Genomic DNA, 20,760 nt, shown 5'->3' with positions numbered 1-20,760 from the left:
TAAAAAAATATTTATATATTATTATATCCAAACATCATTAATAAATAAAATTTTTTTATATAAAATATCTAAATATATAACTAATTTTTATTATAAAATTAAAAAAAATAACTCAAAAAATATCTAAATATATAACTAATTTTTAGGTGCGATTATACTAGCACTAATGCACGGATCCCATCGGAATTCCGCAGTTAAGCGTGCTTGGACGAGAGTAGTACTAGGATGGGTGACCTCCTGGGAAGTCCTTATGTTGCATCTTTTTTTTTAAACCAAAGCATCATTCTTTATCTTTTCTTAGACTTGGAAGTTGGAACCAATGAACACAAGCAAAGATATGTACCAACCGAACGGAATGGGGTTAAATAAGGGCCGTGTTGTGTGCAATTCTATGGGCTTAGGATTGGGCCTATAGATAAAAAGAAACAAATTGAGAACCCTAAAGAGGCATTTATTGGTCTTTCCAGACTCCAGAGTACTGTGTTACCCGCATGAGTTTCACTGGCTTTGTTGAATTTTAGCTGTGACTTCCTTCTTCCTTGTTCCTTCCAGCCTCTTCCATTATTGTTGCATTTAGACCCTGCCCCGCTACTCTCACACACATTCCTCTACGCTGCGTAGACTTCAAGCTTTGCTTCATCTCGGTAAGGAACAGATTCTTTCATTCTCCATCCCCCACGCCTATCCAATTCGTTCTTTGTTTTAAGCGATCTTGTTATTGATGATCCGATTCTAAATTCCCCGTTATTAGAGGAACGAGATTTCGTTTGTCCTTTTGACACGCGCCGACTCTAATTCCCGTGATAGGGGACGGAGGAGGAGGAGGATAAGAGGACGAAGGAAACCCTAACAATCGGATATGGGTAGGAAGAAGCCTACGGCACGCGACGACGATAACGTGCCTGCTGCATCACAGGGAGGCGGCAAATCGAAGAAGAAGGTCGTTGTCGACGATAATGAGTATGACATCGGTGACCTCTCCGAGGAGCCGCAGCCTGTGGCATCACCAGCTGCCAAGAAGAAGGGCAAAAAGGATAATGCCAAAGCTAAGGCAAAGGGTAAGGACGTCGAAGATGATGACGATGATGTGGCAATTAGTGCGGCTGGGGACGATGATGAGGATGAGGATGCTGGGATTGTGTTTGCTGGGAAGAAGAAGAAGGGTAAATCTAAGAAAGGTGGTGGAGGCAGTGTGTTCGCTGCTGCATCTGGTTTTGGCTTGCTTGGTGATGATGACGGTGATGGTGGTGATGATGAAGACGATGACAAATCTGGGATAACTGGTGAGGGTGGTGACGCTGAGGAGGAGGAGGACGAGGAGGCTGTGGTTAGTTTTACAGGGAAGAAGAAGCCTTCTAAGGGCTCGAAAAAAGGTGGTGGCAGTGTGTTCAGTGCCTCAGCTTTTGATGCTATTGATGATGGTGATAATGACGGTGGGGAGGAGGATGAGCTGGTGATTAGTTTTTCGGGTAAGAAGAAGCCATCGAAGGGATCGAAGAAAGGCAGTTCATTCTCTGCCTCGGCCTTTGATGATGGTGAGGAGGTGGTGGATAGTGGTGGAGGTGAGGATGAACCAGCTATTGCTTTTACTGGGAAGAAGAAGTCTTCTAAAGGTGGCAGGAAGGGTGGTGTTGCTGCATTTTCAGCAGCTAGTTTTGGTGATATTGACGATGGGGAGGAGGCTAAGAATGAAAAGGAGGAAGATGAGGATGGTGAGGACATGCCAATTACCTTCTCTGGTAAGAAAAAGAAGTCATCAAAGTCTACGAAGAAGGCTTCATTTAGTTCAGCTTTTGCCGATGAAGAAGATGATTCTGTAGCTGAGCCTACTAGAGACGGTGAGGATGAAGATGATGTTTTGGTTGCGTTTTCGGGTAAGAAGAAGTCTTCTAAAAAGAAAACTAGTGCCAAACCATGTGATGAAACTGTTGAGCCTGAGCAACCTAGTGTTGGAGTTAGTAGTGCAGATGTTGACAACAATGTAAATAAGAGTGGAGTCACTGAAACCTCCAAAAATAAGAAGAAGAAGAAAAACAAGAGTGGAAGAACTGCTCAAGAGGAGGAAGATTTAGATGCGATTCTCGCGGAGCTTGGTGAGGGCCCTCCAATAGCTAAACCTTCTGCTCCTCAATCCCAGGATGATAAAGCTCAGCAGGATGATAAGGCTCAGCCTGCTTCGGAATCAGGACCTGCTACTGATGCTGCGGGTGAAAAGGAGGGGGAAGAGGAGACAGTAGAATCAGCTGCTGCAAAGAAGAAGAAAAAGAAGAAGGAAAAGGAAAAGGAGAAGAAGGCGGCAGCAGCAGCAGCAGCAGCTGCTGGAACTGCAGTAGAAAATGAAGCTAAAGAAGTTAAGGCCGAGCCTGCTGAAGCTAAGAAGAATGATTCAAAGGCCAAAGCAGTCGACAACAAGAAAATACCCAAGCATGTTAGGGAGATGCAAGAGGCATTAGCTCGAAGGAAGGAGGCTGAAGAAAGGCAGAAGAAAGAATTGGAGGAGAGGTTAAGGAAGGAAGAAGAGGAGCGACGTAGGCAGGAGGAACTTGAGAGACAGGCTGAAGAAGCTAGACGCAGGAAGAAGGAGAAAGAAAAGGAGAAGCTCCAGAGAAAGAAGCAAGAAGGTAAACTGCTAACTGGTAAGCAGAAAGAGGAGGCTCGCCGCTTGGAGTTAATGAGGAAGCAGTTTCTTAATAGCACAGGAGGTGTGACTGTCCCTGGTGGGGACTCTGGTGCACCAGCCAAAAGGCCTATATATCAGACAAAGAAGTCGAAACCAACCCATCATCAGCAGAATGGTGCTGCTGCCCCCGCCACCGCTGCCGTTGAGACGGCTGAAAGCCTTGAAGCAAAGGAAGAGACAGCCACTGATGCAGGTTCAGACGAACCAGAAAAGGTTGAAGAAACCGTGGTAGAGCAGGTGGAGGAGAAAGTTGAACCTCTGGAAGCTGCTGAAGACAATGGAGTAGATGATGATGAAGAAGAGGATGAATGGGATGCAAAAAGCTGGGATGATGTTAATCTGAATGCCAAGGGTGCATTTGCTGATGAAGATTCTGAGCTTGTACCAGTTGCCAAAAAGGAGACAAAGACTGCTGTAACTATGAACAATGCTGGTAAGATTTGTATATCTGATATTTCTTTGATGATTGAAAGTAATGTGATTTTTTTATTCCAAGAATATAGTATGATGTATGGGAATAGATAGTTAAAAAGTGGAGAATCTTTGAATTTTGGATCCAGTATCAGGTTTTGGTTTGTGGGTTTTGGTCAGCAAGTGCCTTCTTGATTATGTTTATGATGCCACTTGCTGCCACTAAAGTGGGCTATTGGGATTCAACTGGCTGATGAATTCATGCCAAACCTCTTTTTATGGTGTACTTTATGAATATGATTTTGTTTGTCTGATTTTGAAATGCTTACAACGATAGATCCTCCTGTTGCATGTGCATTACCTATCTTCTTTCTGTAATTGTGTGCAAATGCAGAATAACTTCTTTCTGTGTGTTTATGTTAAATGCCACGGAACATGCATCCAACCTCTCCATACCTATTATTATTAGGCATGGTTTTGAAGTGTGTGGGGTTGAATTGAAGGGTTTTTGGTTTATAATCTTGCTTAAATTGGAAAATATATATATTGATTTTTAACTATACTTTTTTCTTTTTTTGGTTGGATTATCTTATATAACAGCTGCAACAAAGAAAACAATTTCTAATCCTGTGACCGAAGAAATTATAGATAGAAAGCTTGTTGCTGACAAGAATAACTCAGAACCACCAAAATCTGTTTTGCCAAGGGAACCTACAAAGCTTACTCAGTCAAAAGAAACGCAAAAGTCCTCTGTGTCTCCTAAGCCGAGTGGAGAGAACCTCCGTTCTCCAATTTGCTGTATCATGGGGCATGTGGATACTGGTAAAACTAAGCTGCTGGATTGCATTCGAGGTACTAATGTTCAAGAGGGTGAGGCCGGTGGTATCACACAGCAGATTGGTGCAACATACTTCCCTGCGGACAACATACGTGAAAGAACTAAGGAGTTGAAAGCTGATGCAAAACTAAAAGTTCCTGGTCTACTGGTTATTGATACGCCAGGGCACGAATCATTTACCAACTTAAGGTCTCGGGGTTCAGGGCTATGTGATATTGCAATTTTGGTTGTTGACATTATGCATGGCTTAGAGCAACAGACAATTGAATCACTCAATCTATTAAAAATGAGGAATACAGAATTCATTGTGGCCTTGAATAAGGTGAGGTTTTTGTCTCCAAATTTTGAGTTGATACTTAAATTCTTCTGATATTATCAATGCTTATTTATGTCATATTGTTCTTGCAACATTGCAGGTTGACAGGCTTTATGGGTGGAAAACATGTCGCAATGCTCCAATTATCAAAGCGATGAAACAACAAACCAAGGATGTTCAAAATGAGTTCAATCACAGGCTCGTCCAGGTTTTAAAATGTTTCTTTTTGTATACTTTTTGTTTTACTAGACAATTTTGACTATTGTCTGCCACAGTCCCAGCCTAATGTTTCTTTTGTTTCTTTGCTAGATTATTACTCAATTGAAGGAACAGGGACTAAATACCGAGTTGTATTATAAAAACAAGGAAATGGGAGAAACATTCAACATTGTACCTACAAGTGCAATAAGGTAACTGTGGTAGGCCTGTAGCCATAATACCCCTGGTAGCGTGGAACAAAAGGGTTTAGTAATGTTTGACACTGTTACTATGGATTGTTTTGGAGGGCCTTTAGTTGAGCCTCTACCATTTCGTATCATCTCCTCCAGTGGTATCTAGGGTAGTTCTATGATTTTTTTTGTTTTAATGCTTATTGGGTGGGTGTTTTATTGATATTTGGAGTGTTTGATGTTTCAGTGGTGAAGGAATCCCTGATTTGTTGTTACTGTTGGTTCAATGGACCCAAAAAACAATGGCTGAGAAACTTACTTATAGTGATGAAGTGCAGGTTAGCTGTGTTGTCTCATAATATGTAATACTGGCTTATTGCTTTTTAAGTTGACTTAACTCCAGTGGCCTGATTGTTGTTTGATTGTGGCTGCCAGTGCACTGTCTTGGAGGTCAAGGTTGTTGAAGGCCATGGAACTACTATTGATGTTGTTTTAGTTAATGGTGTTCTTCATGAAGGAGACCAAATAGTTGTCTGTGGAATGCAGGCAAGTGTCACAATCTCTGGCATTATCCTAACTACATGCTCTCCTGCTTTGGCTAATGAAGTTTTCTATTATAGGGGCCAATTGTAACAACAATTCGAGCTTTACTCACACCGCATCCAATGAAGGAACTCCGTGTTAAGGTTTGGTCTTTTCTTATACTTTTTATTTCTTGTTGCTTTTGTGCAACTATGTTAATTCTATAACAAAACAAGTTAAATTTGTTACCTGAACCAATCATTTTCATGTCTCATTCTCGAAGTCAATAATCCAATTTCTTCTATATATTTGAACATTGTACTCTATTCAGACATATATTCTACAGCTTAGTAACGATGATATAAATTTCAGGGTACATTTCTTCATCACAAAGAAATCAAAGCTGCAATGGGTATAAAGATCACTGCCCAGGTACTTGGTGATGTTGATCAGACTTCTTTTCATCCTAATTTTTCCTCATAATGTCTCAATGGTTCCTGTGTTCATAAATTGTAAATATTTTTATCTTATTTTGCATTATATTTCAGGGGCTTGAACATGCTATTGCTGGAACTGGTTTATATGTTGTGAAGCCTGATGATGATTTGGATGATATTAAAGAATCTGCAATGGAAGATATGCGATCAGTCATGAGCAGGATTGACAGGAGCGGTGAGGGAGTTTGTGTACAGGCATCTACCCTTGGTTCTTTGGAAGCATTGCTGGAGTTTTTGAAAACACCAGAAGTGAATATTCCCGTTAGTGGTATAAGCATTGGCCCTGTGCATAAAAAGGATGTTATGAAGGCAAGCGTAATGCTTGAAAAGAAACGAGAATATGCCGCTATATTGGCATTTGATGTCAAAGTCACTCCCGAGGCTAGGGACCTTGCAGAAGAACTGGGTGTGAAAATTTTTATCGCTGATATCATTTATCATTTGTTTGATCAATTTAAGGCCTATATCGATAACATTAAGGAGGAGAAAAAGAAGGAATCTGCCGATGAGGCAGTCTTCCCATGTGTTCTGAAAATTTTACCAAACTGTGTTTTCAACAAGAAGGATCCAATTGTTTTGGGAGTTGATGTTCTTGAAGGCATTGCGAGGGTACTCTTCTATTCCAGAAACTTCTCAATATTACTGCATTATATGTGTTGACTGTTGAGTAGCTTTATTATCAGTTCTGAAAAAAAAAACGGAACACTTTTTTTGGGTTTAGGGTTCTTGTTGGCTAACAAATTGGCAGTTATATTTCTTTATTTGTAGCATACGTTAAGGATATTCTTTATCGAATAGTTTTAAAATGCAGAAGTAGGAACAGTAGAATGAAAATGATTATTTCCAGATAAGATTTCTTATTCATTCCTGCATGTCCTTATGTTTCATGTTTGCATCATTATTTTTGGGAATGATCTCAGTCAACCCAACTGTTGCTCTGATTGAGATTTTTCTAACCTTGTATTGAAAGAATTTTCTTACCATTAAAACCGACTTTATCTTTTTGGGTTCTAGGGTTAGTATAATGAGGGAACCTTGTTAATTTTGTTTTGTTTCGTGATTCATGGTTTCTGAGTTTGTATGTAATATCTTCTATTTGACAGATTGGGACTCCAATTTGTATTCCTTCTAGAGACTTCATTGATATTGGCCGCATTGCCTCCATTGAAAATAACCACAAGCCAGTTGATTATGCAAAGAAGGGGCTGAAAGTAGCTATTAAGGTACATACCTACAGAAAATCGATTTCCCATGGCTTACAAAGTTTTAAAATGGAATTAAATGTATATGTATGGGGTGCCCCCGTAGAAGCTGTTTAAAATTATTTGGTGTTTGGTAGTTTTATTTATTATACTGGTACTAAATGTCTCAAACAATTTAAGCCTTACCTGTGGTCAGTTTTTGGCTGTGTCAGTGAGAGAGAGTAGAAATAAAGGATAAGTGGCCGGGAAAGGGGAGTGCATTTTATTTCTTTATTTGTTTATTAGTATATTTTTTAGTTCCCTTTGTTTTGGTCTTACAATCATATCCAATTGGGTTTACAGATTGTTGGTAGCAATCCTGAGGAGCAACAGAAAATGTTTGGGAGGCATTTTGAGATAGATGACGAACTTGTAAGCCATATTTCGCGGAGGTCTATCGACATACTCAAAGCTAATTATCGGGTAAGCTATAAGTAAACGCGTCAGTTGCAGCTCATATATTTTAATCATTTCTTTATGGGTTTTTTCAAGTACTAGTATCATAAAACTGAATCTATCAATTGATACAGGATGATCTAAGCACTGAAGAATGGAGGCTTGTTGTGAAATTAAAGAATGTTTTCAAGATTCAATGAGCAGAGACTTGTTTTGTGGGCACTGAAACATTCATTTCAGCACAAGATGGTTTCTATGAATTATTTCTGTACAAGACTTTGAAGGGTTCATGTGAGGAAGTGGTTGGATCCACCATGGAGACCAATAAAGATGTTGCAATGACTAAGATAAGGAGCATTGAAAGTAAATGGTACATGTTGCACTAGTGACTCCTTTACTTTGTCATCCGGGAAGTTCAGGCTAAAATGGTGAGAAATGGTACGATATGAAGGTTCAAATTTTGTGAATTACTATTTTATATATAGGTTTGTGGTATACACAGAAGCAAAAAAGGTCTACACATTTTGATATATTTGCTGAAGCTGACAAATTGTTCTAATCTGTTGCGATTGTTCACTGAGGCGAAGCTAAAATTTTACGGGAGTAATTATTGCGTGACTGAAGAAATAATCAGCTTTTGTTTCTGTGGCACTTGCTGTAAAATTCTTGTTATATTTCCCTTTGTATTTGAGACACTTTTTTCCCATGTGGAGTATGAAATTTTGTTTATGTTTCTGAATATATCAGCATGTTTATCAAATCTGAATATATCAACATTTCATTAGTGTCTGACCATATTCATTTGTAGAAACTTAAGACTTCGAGTCAACTACATCATCATTCTCCGCCTTTATTGAGTAGCAGCCTAGCAGGGTAACTAGGCTCCACACAATCATCATCGTTTCCTTATGATTGCCATGTTTCGTTGTGATCCATTCTCATCAAGGCAAGCTCAATGTAGCTGAAACCCTATTTAATTTGTTAATGGGTGAACGTTGCTTCCAGTAGTTTTGTTCGTAGTAGGGGTAAAATTCTTTCCTAAAGCATGGGTTTAAGCTTCCTCATTTGGCTGCCATTGCTCAGAAGAGGGGCACTTCCCATCAAGCTCTCATAACGTACAAGATTAATAGATTTCCATAACTGAGGCAGCATGACTTCCTATTATTCGTTTTCAAATGATGAGTGAAAGTCTGAAACGCTAAGTTAGATATTTCCGAATCCCAATAGCTAGCTGCCTTGTGTTGTGCATGCTAACGTGTAGAAATAGAAAGGCCCAAATATACCCTTAGCTTCGTTTACTGATTATTGCCAATATTCCGATTTCATTCTCTTAGAAATCAAATACATCCAGAAAAAAATGCGGGAATTGAAATTATGGTATTTTAATTTTCTAAAATTAAACTTATTTAAAAATAATTTTTTAAATTTTGAACCAAATATAAAAATATGATATTTTTATCTTAAATTTTATGGAAATTATTTATAATTTTTCCATCCACACACATCCTTAAGTGGCCTCTTTAAAGCAGAAGTAGGGTGTGCGATGACCACTCGGTATATGAAAATGACCATACTTAACAACGGTTAAATAATTTAATATATTAAATTATTATTTAATAATTTTTTTTACGTAAAAATAATTTTATGTGAGTAATCACCGAATATATATAGTATGAGATATTATACCAGCTCATATTCTATTTATAATTTAACGTGATATGATCATATGAACTCATCAATTCAAAGTGAGCTCTATATTTTATTCAATAGTAAATAGAATATCTTCTATACAATAATATATGTACACATAACAGAATACACATGATTCACCTTTAACATGTAATTAGACACCGAGTTAGCAAGAAAAACTTGTGTGAGAAAAGATAGTAGTTAAAGGACACTTGAGCCAATCAACTTGGTTAGGCCAAAAGTTATAGCCATGGCTAACCAACCACCAAAGAAGACCCTAACACAAGACCTAAATGGAGGAGCCTTACCAAGAGTGGCAGCCAAGCAACCAAACAAAATCAAAGCAAAACTAACCGACCCCAAAATAAGTCCCAACCTGAGCTTATAGTCCCTTACAAAAGATGCCGCAAGAAGAGGAACCATTGCACCAATCGAAAATGCAAAAGCTGATGCTGCCGCTGCTTGTAAAGGGTTCGGTAAACCCTCTTTCTCTTTCTCATCTTCTTCTTCTTGTTGTTGTTGTCTCTTCATTTGAGCAATCTCTATGTCTAACTGTGAATACACAGAAACAAACTCACCAATGGCCATGCTACATGCCCCTGCCACAAGGCCTGCAAAACCCGACAACACCATGGCCTTCATGTCTTCCCTCACTGCTCCCACTCCCATCATCAGAGCCGCCGTCGACACCAGCCCGTCGTTCGCTCCCAGCACTGCTGCACGCAGCCACTGGGATCTTTTTGAGTAATCAAATTCCTCCTCCTTATTTGCTTCTCCTTCATTCTCTGGGGTTCTTGATAATTGTTGCTGTTGCTCAAGGTCACTCACTACAAATTTGGTTTCGTTATTAATTGGTGAACTATCATTGTTATTATTACTATGATTGAATGCCATGAAAATTGAAAAATAATGGATGATGAAGGATGATTAAAGTGTGGAAGACACACGCTACAATTTAATGGTATTTATGGATGAAATTTTGGCTACTATTGAAGGAAAAAAGTGGAATTTTTCCACTAACAAAGTGTGTTATCAAACTTTTGTTGTTTTTTTTACTTTAACAAAAATAAAATAAAAAAAGCTGTGTGTGCTAGCTTTCGCCTTTTGCAAATTATTGAGCTTTTAGCCTTATAATTGGAAGGCCGAGTCAATAGACATGACGAAATATGGGCGAGAAAAGTTATTGTTTGAAAAATGAAAATACTAAATGTCCGGATGATATAGTAATAATATGTTGTTTATTTAGATATAAAGCTGTATAGAAGAATGCTACATACAGGTATTTAAAAGTATGAGTTAAAAATAGGATCAGTTACTTAACAATATTTAAATGTATGAATTAAAAAAAATATTAGATTGCTAGAATAAAAATATTGGACTTATAGTTAAAAACATTGGTTAAAAATAATAAATTTTGATAGTATTTTAAATTTTTTTTGTTATATATATATATATATATTATTTGAAAATATTAAAAAATTATTAAAATTTATTATTTTCTATATCATTTAGTTATTAACTCAATTTTTTTAATTTAATAATTTAATAAGATATTTTTTTGTTATTCATATATCCCTCAAAACCCAACAGACCAAAGATTAATCCGTCTAATAACATACTTTTAATTATTAATAACTAATTAATAATAAAAAATAATATATTTTGATCACTCTTTAATATTCCTTTTCTGTTAATGTGTGTGCAAGATTCTGTCTAATATAGTTAAGGATGTAAACTAAACTGATTTGTGTATATGTGTAAATGTAAAAATTGATAAAATATAAAAAAGTATTCGCTCTTAGATATCAAAACCCTACTTAATTAACATAAAAAGCTGTACAAATTTTAGAATTCAGATCTGGTATTATCTTCTGATCCAAAAGTCAAGACTATTCGTGGATCGGTCAAATGTTTGTTTGTCCCATACCAGTTCTCATTTCTTGCATTAACCTTTAATCAATGCATCTAAAAAGTTGGTAATAAAGAATCAGATATACTGGTCATCACTTGGAGTAACGCATGCTATAAGTTCCTGATGATGAGACAAGTGAGGGTCACCAAATATATATAATGCTAAATTGTTAATAAACATATTAATTCATGAAAAAGTAAGAATATATATATAACCAATTCACTATGCTTTAATTTATGCTCACAAAAGGAAGTGCACTTCTTTGACCAAAATTCCAAAATAAAAAGGAAATAATGATTTGATTTAGTGATTATTCAAGTAAAAATATTTTCTTATATTATTAAAATAATAATTAAAATATTGAGTGTTATATTAAATAATTTAGTCTATCATTTAAAAATTAATTTTCATCTATTATTTTTACATGAATATATAATTTGTAACTACTAAATAGAAAACAAAATTAAAAAAATATATTTTAAAAACGCTAGCTAAATATATGTATGTGATTTGCTCATGTATTTATAAGACCATGGGGAGCAACATAATTATTGAAAACAAAGTACAAGTAGAGATGAAAGCAGAAAATTAGGGCTTTGTTGGTAGGTCCACGTGGATGTTAGAATGTCATGATGATAATAGAGACCATCTCATATAGATCATCTCTACATGGGAAGTTACACCTGATCTCAAAGCTCATGAATTTTGCATGACACACAAAATGACAAAACGTATTGATAACTCATATCACTTAAACATAACTAATTTTATAACTAACACACTCTTTTAATTTAGACTCACATATATATAATACTCATATCAATTCCTTTTTATTTGATAGAATAGAAGAAGTAACCAGAAATAAATATATAAAAATTGTTCATATAATAATATATGTCTTGAATCATATAGATGGATATATATTTATCATTCCAATGCAATCAGCTAAAGAAGGAGAATTAAGTAATATGAATCAATAATGTAGAACGATAAGTACACAGGGTGATGTAGAGCAAAGTAAATACAAGTTATATGGATTGCTGAAGAGGAAAGCACTAAAATTGTGTGTATCATAAAAAAGAAAGAGTATGAATTGTGAAGACCACCAAAGCAATCAGTCACTGCAATAATAAGCATTATTTCATTTTATTAGAGACGCAAATTAATTAAAATTACAAATACAAACACTTTTATTCATTGTTTTGCATTATTAATTCAACTCTTTCAATGCTTCATGCCTAACTAGCTTTAAGAGAAAATTAAAGAATTTTCAATTATTTTTTTGTCTCATCAAACCACAATACAAATATAATATTAGATCCAACTCTCGATTCACATTAATTTCTGATATTATGTTATAATATTATTTTTTTAAAATATAAATGATTATATCTTTAATAAATATTATATAATTAATAAAATTTATTATTTTTTATTAATATTTTGTAAATTTTAAATCTTAAGTGTTATATTTTAAATTTTAAATTTAAATTCTAATAATATAAAAATAAAGTATTGAGTCAATATTCGTTAATATTAAAAAATTAGAGTATATACCCAAATTGATCCCTAAGAAATTTCAAAGTGGACGTTTTAGTCCTCAACTAAAATTAATTTTTTGGCGTAAGACAAATTGATCCTTTTTTTCTCATCTCCGTTAACCACTAACGGAAGGAGGTGATGTGTCGTGTGACTGTGATGAATCAGCCGTGAAATTCCACGTGTTTCGTTCGGACGAATTGGTCCCTAGCCAGACTGATACAAAACACTGCATTTTAGAATAGGGCATGACGTCGTTCAGTGAGAGGAAGAGTCTATCAAAACTGAAGCATCTCTTTGCCTTCCCTCCACCAAAACAAAATTACTCTGAACTCCCTCTCTTCTCCTAGGTTTTACTAAGGAAGCCAGCACCACGTCAACCTGTAGTCCTCTGACCACCTCCGTTGCCGTTGTCGATGCTAGGGTTTGAACGAATCAGCATTATTGCAGAAGAATTCTCCTGTGAGTGTTTCGCTCGCCACGGCCACTGGTCGAGGTTAGTATAGTGATGAGTTTATCGATTAAGTTGTTGATGGTATAGTTGATCATTGTTGGCATTGTTTAACGGTGTGATCATGCAGTAGTTGTTTCTGTTAGAATACCATTAGTTGCTGGAAATAAAAGTTGTTTTTGATTCTTTGATACTGTTTCACATGAGTTACTGATAAGTGTTGTGGTGCATACATATACGAGGTTAACATGAAAAAGACACAATATAAAGTGATGAACACATCGTATTGATGTATTAAGCTGATTATGAAATTTATCCAAATAAGAGAAGTTAGAGTAACATTTAGTGTTGATGAAATTTTATCTGAATTTTGTCTGATTGAGGGTAACGTTTAATATTCTGATATTGATAATGCTATTCCATATTTGTAAATTACAGATGACTGAGTGGGTTACCCCTGTGTTTTCAACATGGGGGGGAGCTTTGTCAAAGATAACAAGGGTGAACTTCTGTATCTTAATGGCAATGTAAAAAGATTTCCTCCGATGGATCTGGACTTAGTGAATTACTTTGACTTGAAGAAGTTGTTTGAAGAACTCGGCTACCATGAATTCAAGAAGATGTGTTGGTATGATCCAAGAGCTCCTAGCATGGAAGCAAGCTTACACCCTATTTATGGAGATAAAGAAATTAGAGAGATGTGTGATGCAAAGAGGGAAGACAAAGAAACTGATGAGTTGTACTCGAGCCACGTATGAACATGTAATCAGACGAGTCACCTCAGAGGAGTATTGGAAAAAGACTGGTCTCTTGGCTCCAGAGCCACCCACCATTAAGAGACCTCCTGGGCGCCCAACGAAAAAAAAGAGAAAACCTGATCCTGTTGAGGATTCACCAGATGTAATAAAGGGAAGAAGGACATTTATAGTCACTTGCCAAAAATGTGGTCAGACTGGTCACAATGCAAAGACATGCAAGAGACCACCAAGGCCTAAACCACCCCCAAAGGTTAAGAAAAATGGACAATCAACAGCAACGAAAAATACTTCATTTGCTCCACCATCACAAGATGAAGTCCAAGTCTCCCAAACAGCACCCCAACCACTGCCACATGTATAATCTCATTTGAATTTGTTGTGATCATATTGTTGTCATACTGCCTGCATTCATGTGATCTTCAATGTGATAGTGACTGATTGGCTTAATACTTAAGGATCTATTTGCCTAATAAATTATCTATTTGGGGATCTATATGTCAGATAAATTATTTAGTTGGGGATCAAAATGTCTAATGATTTGTTTATTTTGTGTTTTATTAAGAGCAGATAACCAATAGTTCAAGCCATGTTGCACCTCCATCAACATTTAGGCCTCCAAGACCTAAACAACGAATTAGGAGGCCACATTCTACTCCAGCACCTACCCCACCATCTGCTCCAGCACCTTTTCCAAGATTAACCATCTCCGCAGCACCACAGAGGCCTACCCAGTCAGCATTACCTGAAACACTTGCTGCTACAAGTTCTGGCACAGCTTCAAAAATCTTCAAGTTCATGCCAACACCTGGACTAAGGCTTCCAAAATAGATTTGATCCTACTGTGTCAACGTAGTTTTATGAGTTTAATACAACTTTGTCATATTTTGTTATGTTGTTAGTACATCTTATTGAGACAACATGGTCTGTCTATGTTTGGTTATTATGTTGATAGTGTATGTCACTGCACCTTTTTTTTTGTGAAAGATCTTAGTATTCATAGCAAAAACATAAAGACTAGCTACCTTTTTGTGTTAAACTTTGGTTATATGGAATGCAAGTATGGTACTTGGATTTAAGTATGTCTGATTTTATTCCATTTCTAATGCAACTTTTCTTTATTCAGAAAATACTCATCATTCATCTACTCATCGTTCATTGCTTGTCCTAGCACTTACAGATTAGAGTTGCATAAACAAAAGCTAACACTGTAATTACTTGTTACACTATATAATATAAGATAAAATCTTCCTTAAACTAACTAAATCCTACCTACAAGAAGACAGAACATAAATCCTAGTATGAAAAAGAACACAGGACTGCAGCACCCGAACCATCGTCTATTCTCAACGGCATTCTTATTCTTCTTCTCAAATGCATCAAGCAATTCTTTCAACTTTTTCACCTTCTCCGCTAGAGTATCATCATCCTCTCCACCATGACCATCACATTGAAATACCCTATCAAATCACACAAAGAAATCACAGTGGGAAATTTTCTCCTGCCCATAAAAATAGAAGGGTTTAGAGTACAACATTATCAGAAATCATGTTTTACATACAAAAAAAAGTTTAAAATCATCAATACATTACCCTGTAAAAAGGACAGCCAAAGAAAGGTCTTTTCGGATTTTTCTCCGTTCCAGACTTTACAACTATGGCATAGGCTCCACAATGACATCTTGGAGTTTCTCCTTTGACGACTCTGAACCTACCGCCGTGGGCAGAAGCACTGCTAACACTGCCGTCACCACTACCTTTAACTCGCTGTCGATATGAACTTCCACAACTATCTCCGGCAGCCATTGTTAACACTATAGCCTTCGTTAATTAGGGTTTTGGCAAGAGGAAGAAGAAGATTTTGATTTCACACGTCGTTTCATGGCTATCTGTAATTTTTCATTATCGTTTTTGTACAATCTACCCTAGGGACTACATTGTCTACTTTCCCACGTGTCTCTTATCATCTGTGTCACCAACTCAATGTGACATGTTGTCTCTTATCATCTGTGTCACCAACTCAATGTGACACGTTAGATTTTGCCGTTAGACTTTAACAGATCAATTTAACGGAAGGATCAATTGGTCTGACGCCAAAAAACATTGAAGATCATCAGAGTGATTAATTTTAATTGAGGACTAAAACGTCCACTTCAAAATTCCTTAAGGACCAATTTGGATAAATACTCAAAAAATTATTAATGTCCTACCATTTCTTATATAAATATAAACTATAAAGTATGCAACTAAGTGTAAGTCCCTTGAATAGGGACATCCATTATATATATATTTTATCAACAAATGGCGTACTGAAGTTGAATGCTTATGCACGTACACAACGGCATACTTTATTGGTTAATTGATTGTAATGATTTCGTTTTCAACAAAGTGATAATCAATTAATGAATAATTATACTTATAAGTATAATTATTCATTAATTGATTATCACTTTGTTGAAAACGAAATCATTACAATCAATTAATCAATAATTATTAATTATTACAATAATTAATAAATATTAAATAATATAAATTTTGATAATTTTTATAGATGCCAGACAGTTCTCATCCTTTAAGAATTTTAAGATTGAATTAAATTCATCTAATTTTATTGAACATATATACTACATTTTGTCGGTGTTTCAACTCCAAATCAAGAATTTTTATATATATAGATGATGCATGTAAAGGTTTCAGAAGAGAAATCAAAATTTGAAGTTACACAGAAAATGGAAGGAGTTGTTACGTGTTTATTTTTGCATAAAAATGAGCGAGAAAAGAAAGAGTGATATCGTAGTTTCCAACATATATGATAATCTTCATATATAGGGGCCGGGGCGAATGTATTTCCTTAAATAGTTGAGAAGATTAGTATTATGTTTCTTTATTTGGTGGTCAAATAAATGTAGACATCGCTAAGAGAGTGCTACCGTTGTTGTCATACTCTTTTAAAAGAGCCAAAAGTTAGATAAGAAAAGGCCAAAACGAAAAAGAATAGAAAAAAGAGAGAGCATGACGCTGAAAGATGAAATTTCTTATAGCTTTTTTTTTCCGTGTATTTTTTCATAGCTTTGTTAATAAAAAATAAAAAAATAATATACTTAAAAAACTAATTTATCTAATTTAAAATTTAAAAATATAAAATATTAACTTTAGTGAATTCTTAACTGTTTAAGATATAATCATAACTAATTTTATAATTATTGAATTTGAATAATCTTATTTTTTGGTTATATGAAAAAATGAGAAAACTAGTTTTATTTTTTGAGTTAAGTATAAAATAAAATTTAAATTTAATTAGGTAGATAAATCTATTACAAATTCATAATAAAAAAATTATATAGTAACTAATCAGTCTAATATACTAACAGTATTTCATAAATATCTCAAGTTATAATTATTTTATTGTCGTCTAAAACTAACTCAATTCTATATAAATTTGTACCTAATAGATATTTTAAAATTCCAAACGTAAAAAATTTTATAGAACTTACAAAGTGACAATTCAAATTGAAAATTTTACCTAAATGCGAGTTGGATTCTTCTAACGTAACTTGCGCATACTTAAGAGCTATTTGAGTCCTTCCTTTCTCATTCTATTCTCCTTTTCTATATAAAATACTAGGTGACCTATCTCCTATATCTTCTATTGTCTCTACAAATTATCATTCATATACTTTCTCCACTTTATTATAAGAAAAATTCTTATCTTGTCTCACTTACTAAAATTATTCTAAACCCTTCGCCAAACTATTCACAAATTTTATTCATATATAGACATTCCAGTCATTATAACTCATTGTTTATTCGTTCCTCGTATTATTTTTATTAATGGTTTATAATCTATCGATTTTTAACTAAATCCTAATCACCTAAAATCTTAACCTCATGCATGTACTTAGAAAAATGAATCTATCCCTTAGACAAGAATTCATACCTATATTAAAATACACACAAAATTTAGTTATAAAACAAGTCTCTCTTAACTAACAAATCATATTTATTTATATTAGGATATATATAGAATTTTCATGAATTTCACTAGTGACAGGGTTTTATATTTTTTATATGTCATATCTTAAATATTTTTTAATACAAATGCTAACATTTGTATGTCATAATATAATGTCTCTTATTATATATACATTTAATATTATAATAACTATTTTATGTGCATTAAAGAACTGAAAAACTAATCTTTTGATAAAGAAAGGTAACTCTCAAAAAACAAGATAATTTAAATAATCTTTTGATAAGGTAAAGTAATTGACAAGCTGTTGGAATAAGAATCATCAATAAAAGAAGGGGACTTCTGTCAATTTCATACACAATTTGATCTCAATACCCTTCTAAGTCAAAGTAATATTCAAATAATGCTTAAAAAAATTAAAATCAATTTTATGCCTTGCAGTTTATATTAACAAAAAATTATTTTCAGGTTAAATAAGAAGTTAAGAGAACGTAAAAAGAAATCAAGTCAATATTCTTGTATTTATATTATATATGATTTAACATCATAAATATTTTTTTTTTTTTAACATCATAAATATTTTAGTCATGAGTCACATAAATCGTAACATAAGAAGAATCTAAAAGTTACATTACTCCAATTAAAACATATTTTCCATAAATTTATGTTGACGCGCGTGATGTACACCATGAGCCCGACAAAGATTTGTAGGTAATAAAATGCGTGCTAATAAGATAACCCATCATTCATAATTCATATCTTGTTTGGTTAATTGAATCTAGTGCGCATTCCACATGCACTTTGAACCAAAAGTGGTGTCTAATTAATGGCATGAACAAGAAGAGTTCATCAACCCTCCAACGACCTAACTAGCAGAACATACGTAGAAGGAATGAAAAGTCTCCAATAAATTATTAAAGTCCCTTTTTTGTTGAGTTGAGAGGCAGGAACACCTTTCCTTAAAAGATTTAATTATTGATCGTTGTTATTATATTTTCACTTCATTCTAATAATTTATAAAGGTATTTGTAATTTAATTTGTTCCCTTTAACATGTCTCGTAGAACATTGTTGTGTTAAATTTGAACGGTAGCAAGCTCGTTAATTGATACACCGTGAAAAGAAGTTTTACTAAAAATAGTGAAAATTAATTTATTAAAGTCAATAATACGGCAAAACTAAATCACCCCAAATTTAAGATGCGGGATTAATTAAATCGGTCTAAATGATTCTTAAAAACTAATTCATAAGACAAGTTAAAGATTTTATATCCTTAAAAAAATATTATTTATACACTAAAATTAGTTATCAATATATTTATGTATAAATATATAATTTAATTTATTTTTAATATGTATTTATATTCTAATATTATTTTATATTAGTGACTAATTTTAATAGAGAAAGTCTAGAGTGCCAACATTTTTGTTGAAATTTAGCCAGCACTTAACCATCAAAAGAAAAATGATTAATCCTATACTATTAGATGTCATTTTACACTGTTAGAAAATTAAATCAAGAATATTCAAGAAAGTAGTACAACTACAATATACTAGAACATTGAAGAAGTTCAAAATCAAATTGAATTGGAATTGAATGGAAGTTGCACTCATCACCTCCATACTAGAAGAATCATGAAGTGCATTGGAAACTTCAAGATTGATGACTAAGCTTAATAAAGAATTTTCAAGATGTGCTAGAAATTACAAGAAGTTACTTATTTGAATAGTCAAAGTAAGAAGCAAAGTTGGATAAGTATGTGTATTAAGAAGCTAATAGAATCATGAACTTTTAGTATGAAACTTTGCCTATATAAAGGCACATATGCCTTATGTATTTTGTATGTTCCATATAATGAAAAAAAGATATGATTATGTGAAGTCCTTCTTTGTTCTATTATTTCATATGAGTATCGGTGAGTTTGAGAGATGAAAAATATGATAGCGTCATTTATATGAGTGAGTGATCCTAGGACCAAGTAAGTTGTGGGTATTATATTTACAGTTGGTATCAGAGCTGGTTAATCCAGTGTCTGGTGTTTGAGAGTTTGTGAGGTGTGAGAGAGTTCTCACATAGTTGTGTTTTCATAGAGTCAGTATGGCAAACACTTTTAATATTGTGTGGTCCGATCCCAAGTTAGATGAAAAACTTGATTATAGTTATTGGGAGACTTTGATGTCTACCCATTTGAAGGCCCAGAACCCGTGGAATTTCATCGAACTGGGTTTGCAAGAAGGAGCAGATGCTGCCCAACAAAGGAGAGATCAATTGGCGCTATCTCAAATTTATCAAAGAGTAGATTATACGGTGTTTGGCGAAATTGCAAATGCCAAAAGTGTAAAAGAAGCATGGAATACGTTAAAGCTGTCATACAAAGGTGTAGATAAAGCTCATAAAGTAACGCTACAGTCTTTGAGAAGAGAATATGAAAAGTACGAGATGTCTAGTTCAGAAACTATTGAGCAATATTTTATTCATGTTACAGATCTTGTCAATAAGATGAGTCTATGGAGAAGATATGCCCAATAGCAAAGTGGTGGAAAAAATTCTTCGCACCATGCCAATGAAGTATGACCATGTGGTGACTACGATACTAGAGTCACACAATATGGATACCATGACGATTGTAGAGTTGCAAGGAACCATGAAAAGCCACATCAGTAGAATACTAGAGAATTCAGAAAAATCAATCGAGGAAGCCCTGAAAAGCTGAGTGAATTTAAACAATATTGTAGCATCAAGCCGTACACAAGAAGGATGAGGTCGCGGTTTTAATTTTCAAAGTAGACAGGAAGAGGTCGTGGCAATTACAACTAAAGAAGTTACAATAATTTTACACCACCTAATCAAGGAAGAGGTGGAACGAATTTCAAGCCTGTCAATCGAGGAAGAGGTCGAGGTAATTTTTATCAAGAAAGAACCAATTTCAATTGTTTTTATTGTGGAAAGTATGGACACAAAGCAGCAGATTACAGATTCAAAGTGATGAATAATAATCAAGCACACGTTGCAGAAAATCAGCATCAAAATACTGATAACAATCCGGGTACTCAGACTTTATTTTTTACAAGTAATTCATGTGCTGAAGATGAAAATATATGGTACTTGGATAATACTTGCAGTAATCATATGTCTGGTAGAAAGGAGTTATTTTCT

The 20,760-nt window shown here is 34.5% G+C and overlaps 2 protein-coding genes and 1 pseudogene across 4 annotated transcripts; 2 read left to right on the top strand and 1 right to left on the bottom strand.

Annotated features, from left to right (window-relative positions):
• Positions 1–144: 144 nt before the first annotated feature.
• Positions 145–262, top strand: LOC127741696 (uncharacterized; annotated as a pseudogene).
• A 188-nt stretch (positions 263–450) lies between these two features.
• Positions 451–8,050, top strand: LOC107467802 (eukaryotic translation initiation factor 5B). 3 transcript variants are annotated; one of them, XM_021131518.2, is made up of 13 exons: positions 451–644; positions 808–3,113; positions 3,692–4,251; positions 4,346–4,453; positions 4,555–4,655; positions 4,882–4,972; positions 5,070–5,180; positions 5,255–5,320; positions 5,529–5,588; positions 5,705–6,262; positions 6,757–6,876; positions 7,198–7,317; positions 7,425–8,050. In XM_021131518.2, the coding sequence occupies exons 2-13, from the start codon at positions 860–862 to the stop codon at positions 7,488–7,490; spliced, it is 4,215 nt and encodes a 1,404-aa protein (XP_020987177.1). In that variant the 5' UTR covers positions 451–644; positions 808–859; the 3' UTR covers positions 7,491–8,050. The 3 variants fall into 3 exon arrangements, with proteins under 3 accessions (XP_020987177.1, XP_015942476.1, XP_015942475.1); XM_016086990.3 differs by having other exon boundaries at positions 752–3,113; XM_016086989.3 differs by having other exon boundaries at positions 451–3,113.
• Positions 8,051–9,048: 998 nt separating this feature from the next.
• LOC107467766 (vacuolar iron transporter homolog 1-like) lies at positions 9,049–9,895 on the bottom strand. The gene has a single exon (XM_016086942.3). The coding sequence runs from the start codon at positions 9,871–9,873 to the stop codon at positions 9,181–9,183; it is 693 nt and encodes a 230-aa protein (XP_015942428.1). The 5' UTR covers positions 9,874–9,895; the 3' UTR covers positions 9,049–9,180.
• Positions 9,896–20,760: the final 10,865 nt, after the last annotated feature.

This window comes from Arachis duranensis, chromosome 9 (assembly GCF_000817695.3).
Source record: "Arachis duranensis cultivar V14167 chromosome 9, aradu.V14167.gnm2.J7QH, whole genome shotgun sequence".
Classification (NCBI taxonomy): domain Eukaryota; kingdom Viridiplantae; phylum Streptophyta; class Magnoliopsida; order Fabales; family Fabaceae; genus Arachis; species Arachis duranensis.
The sequence above is the reverse complement of the archived record's forward strand: the minus strand, read 5'-3'. Positions and strand labels throughout refer to the sequence as shown.

Excerpts from the sequence above, each read along its gene's own strand:
- LOC107467802 (XM_021131518.2), top strand. The coding sequence starts at position 860 with ATGGGTAGGAAGAAGCCTACGGCACGCGACGACGATAACGTGCCTGCT. Across the intron at positions 3,114-3,691 it reads TGTAACTATGAACAATGCTG|CTGCAACAAAGAAAACAATT; the intron begins GTAAGATTTGTA and ends CTTATATAACAG. Across the intron at positions 4,454-4,554 it reads TCAATCACAGGCTCGTCCAG|ATTATTACTCAATTGAAGGA; the intron begins GTTTTAAAATGT and ends TTTCTTTGCTAG.
- LOC107467766 (XM_016086942.3), bottom strand. The coding sequence starts at position 9,873 with ATGGCATTCAATCATAGTAATAATAACAATGATAGTTCACCAATTAAT.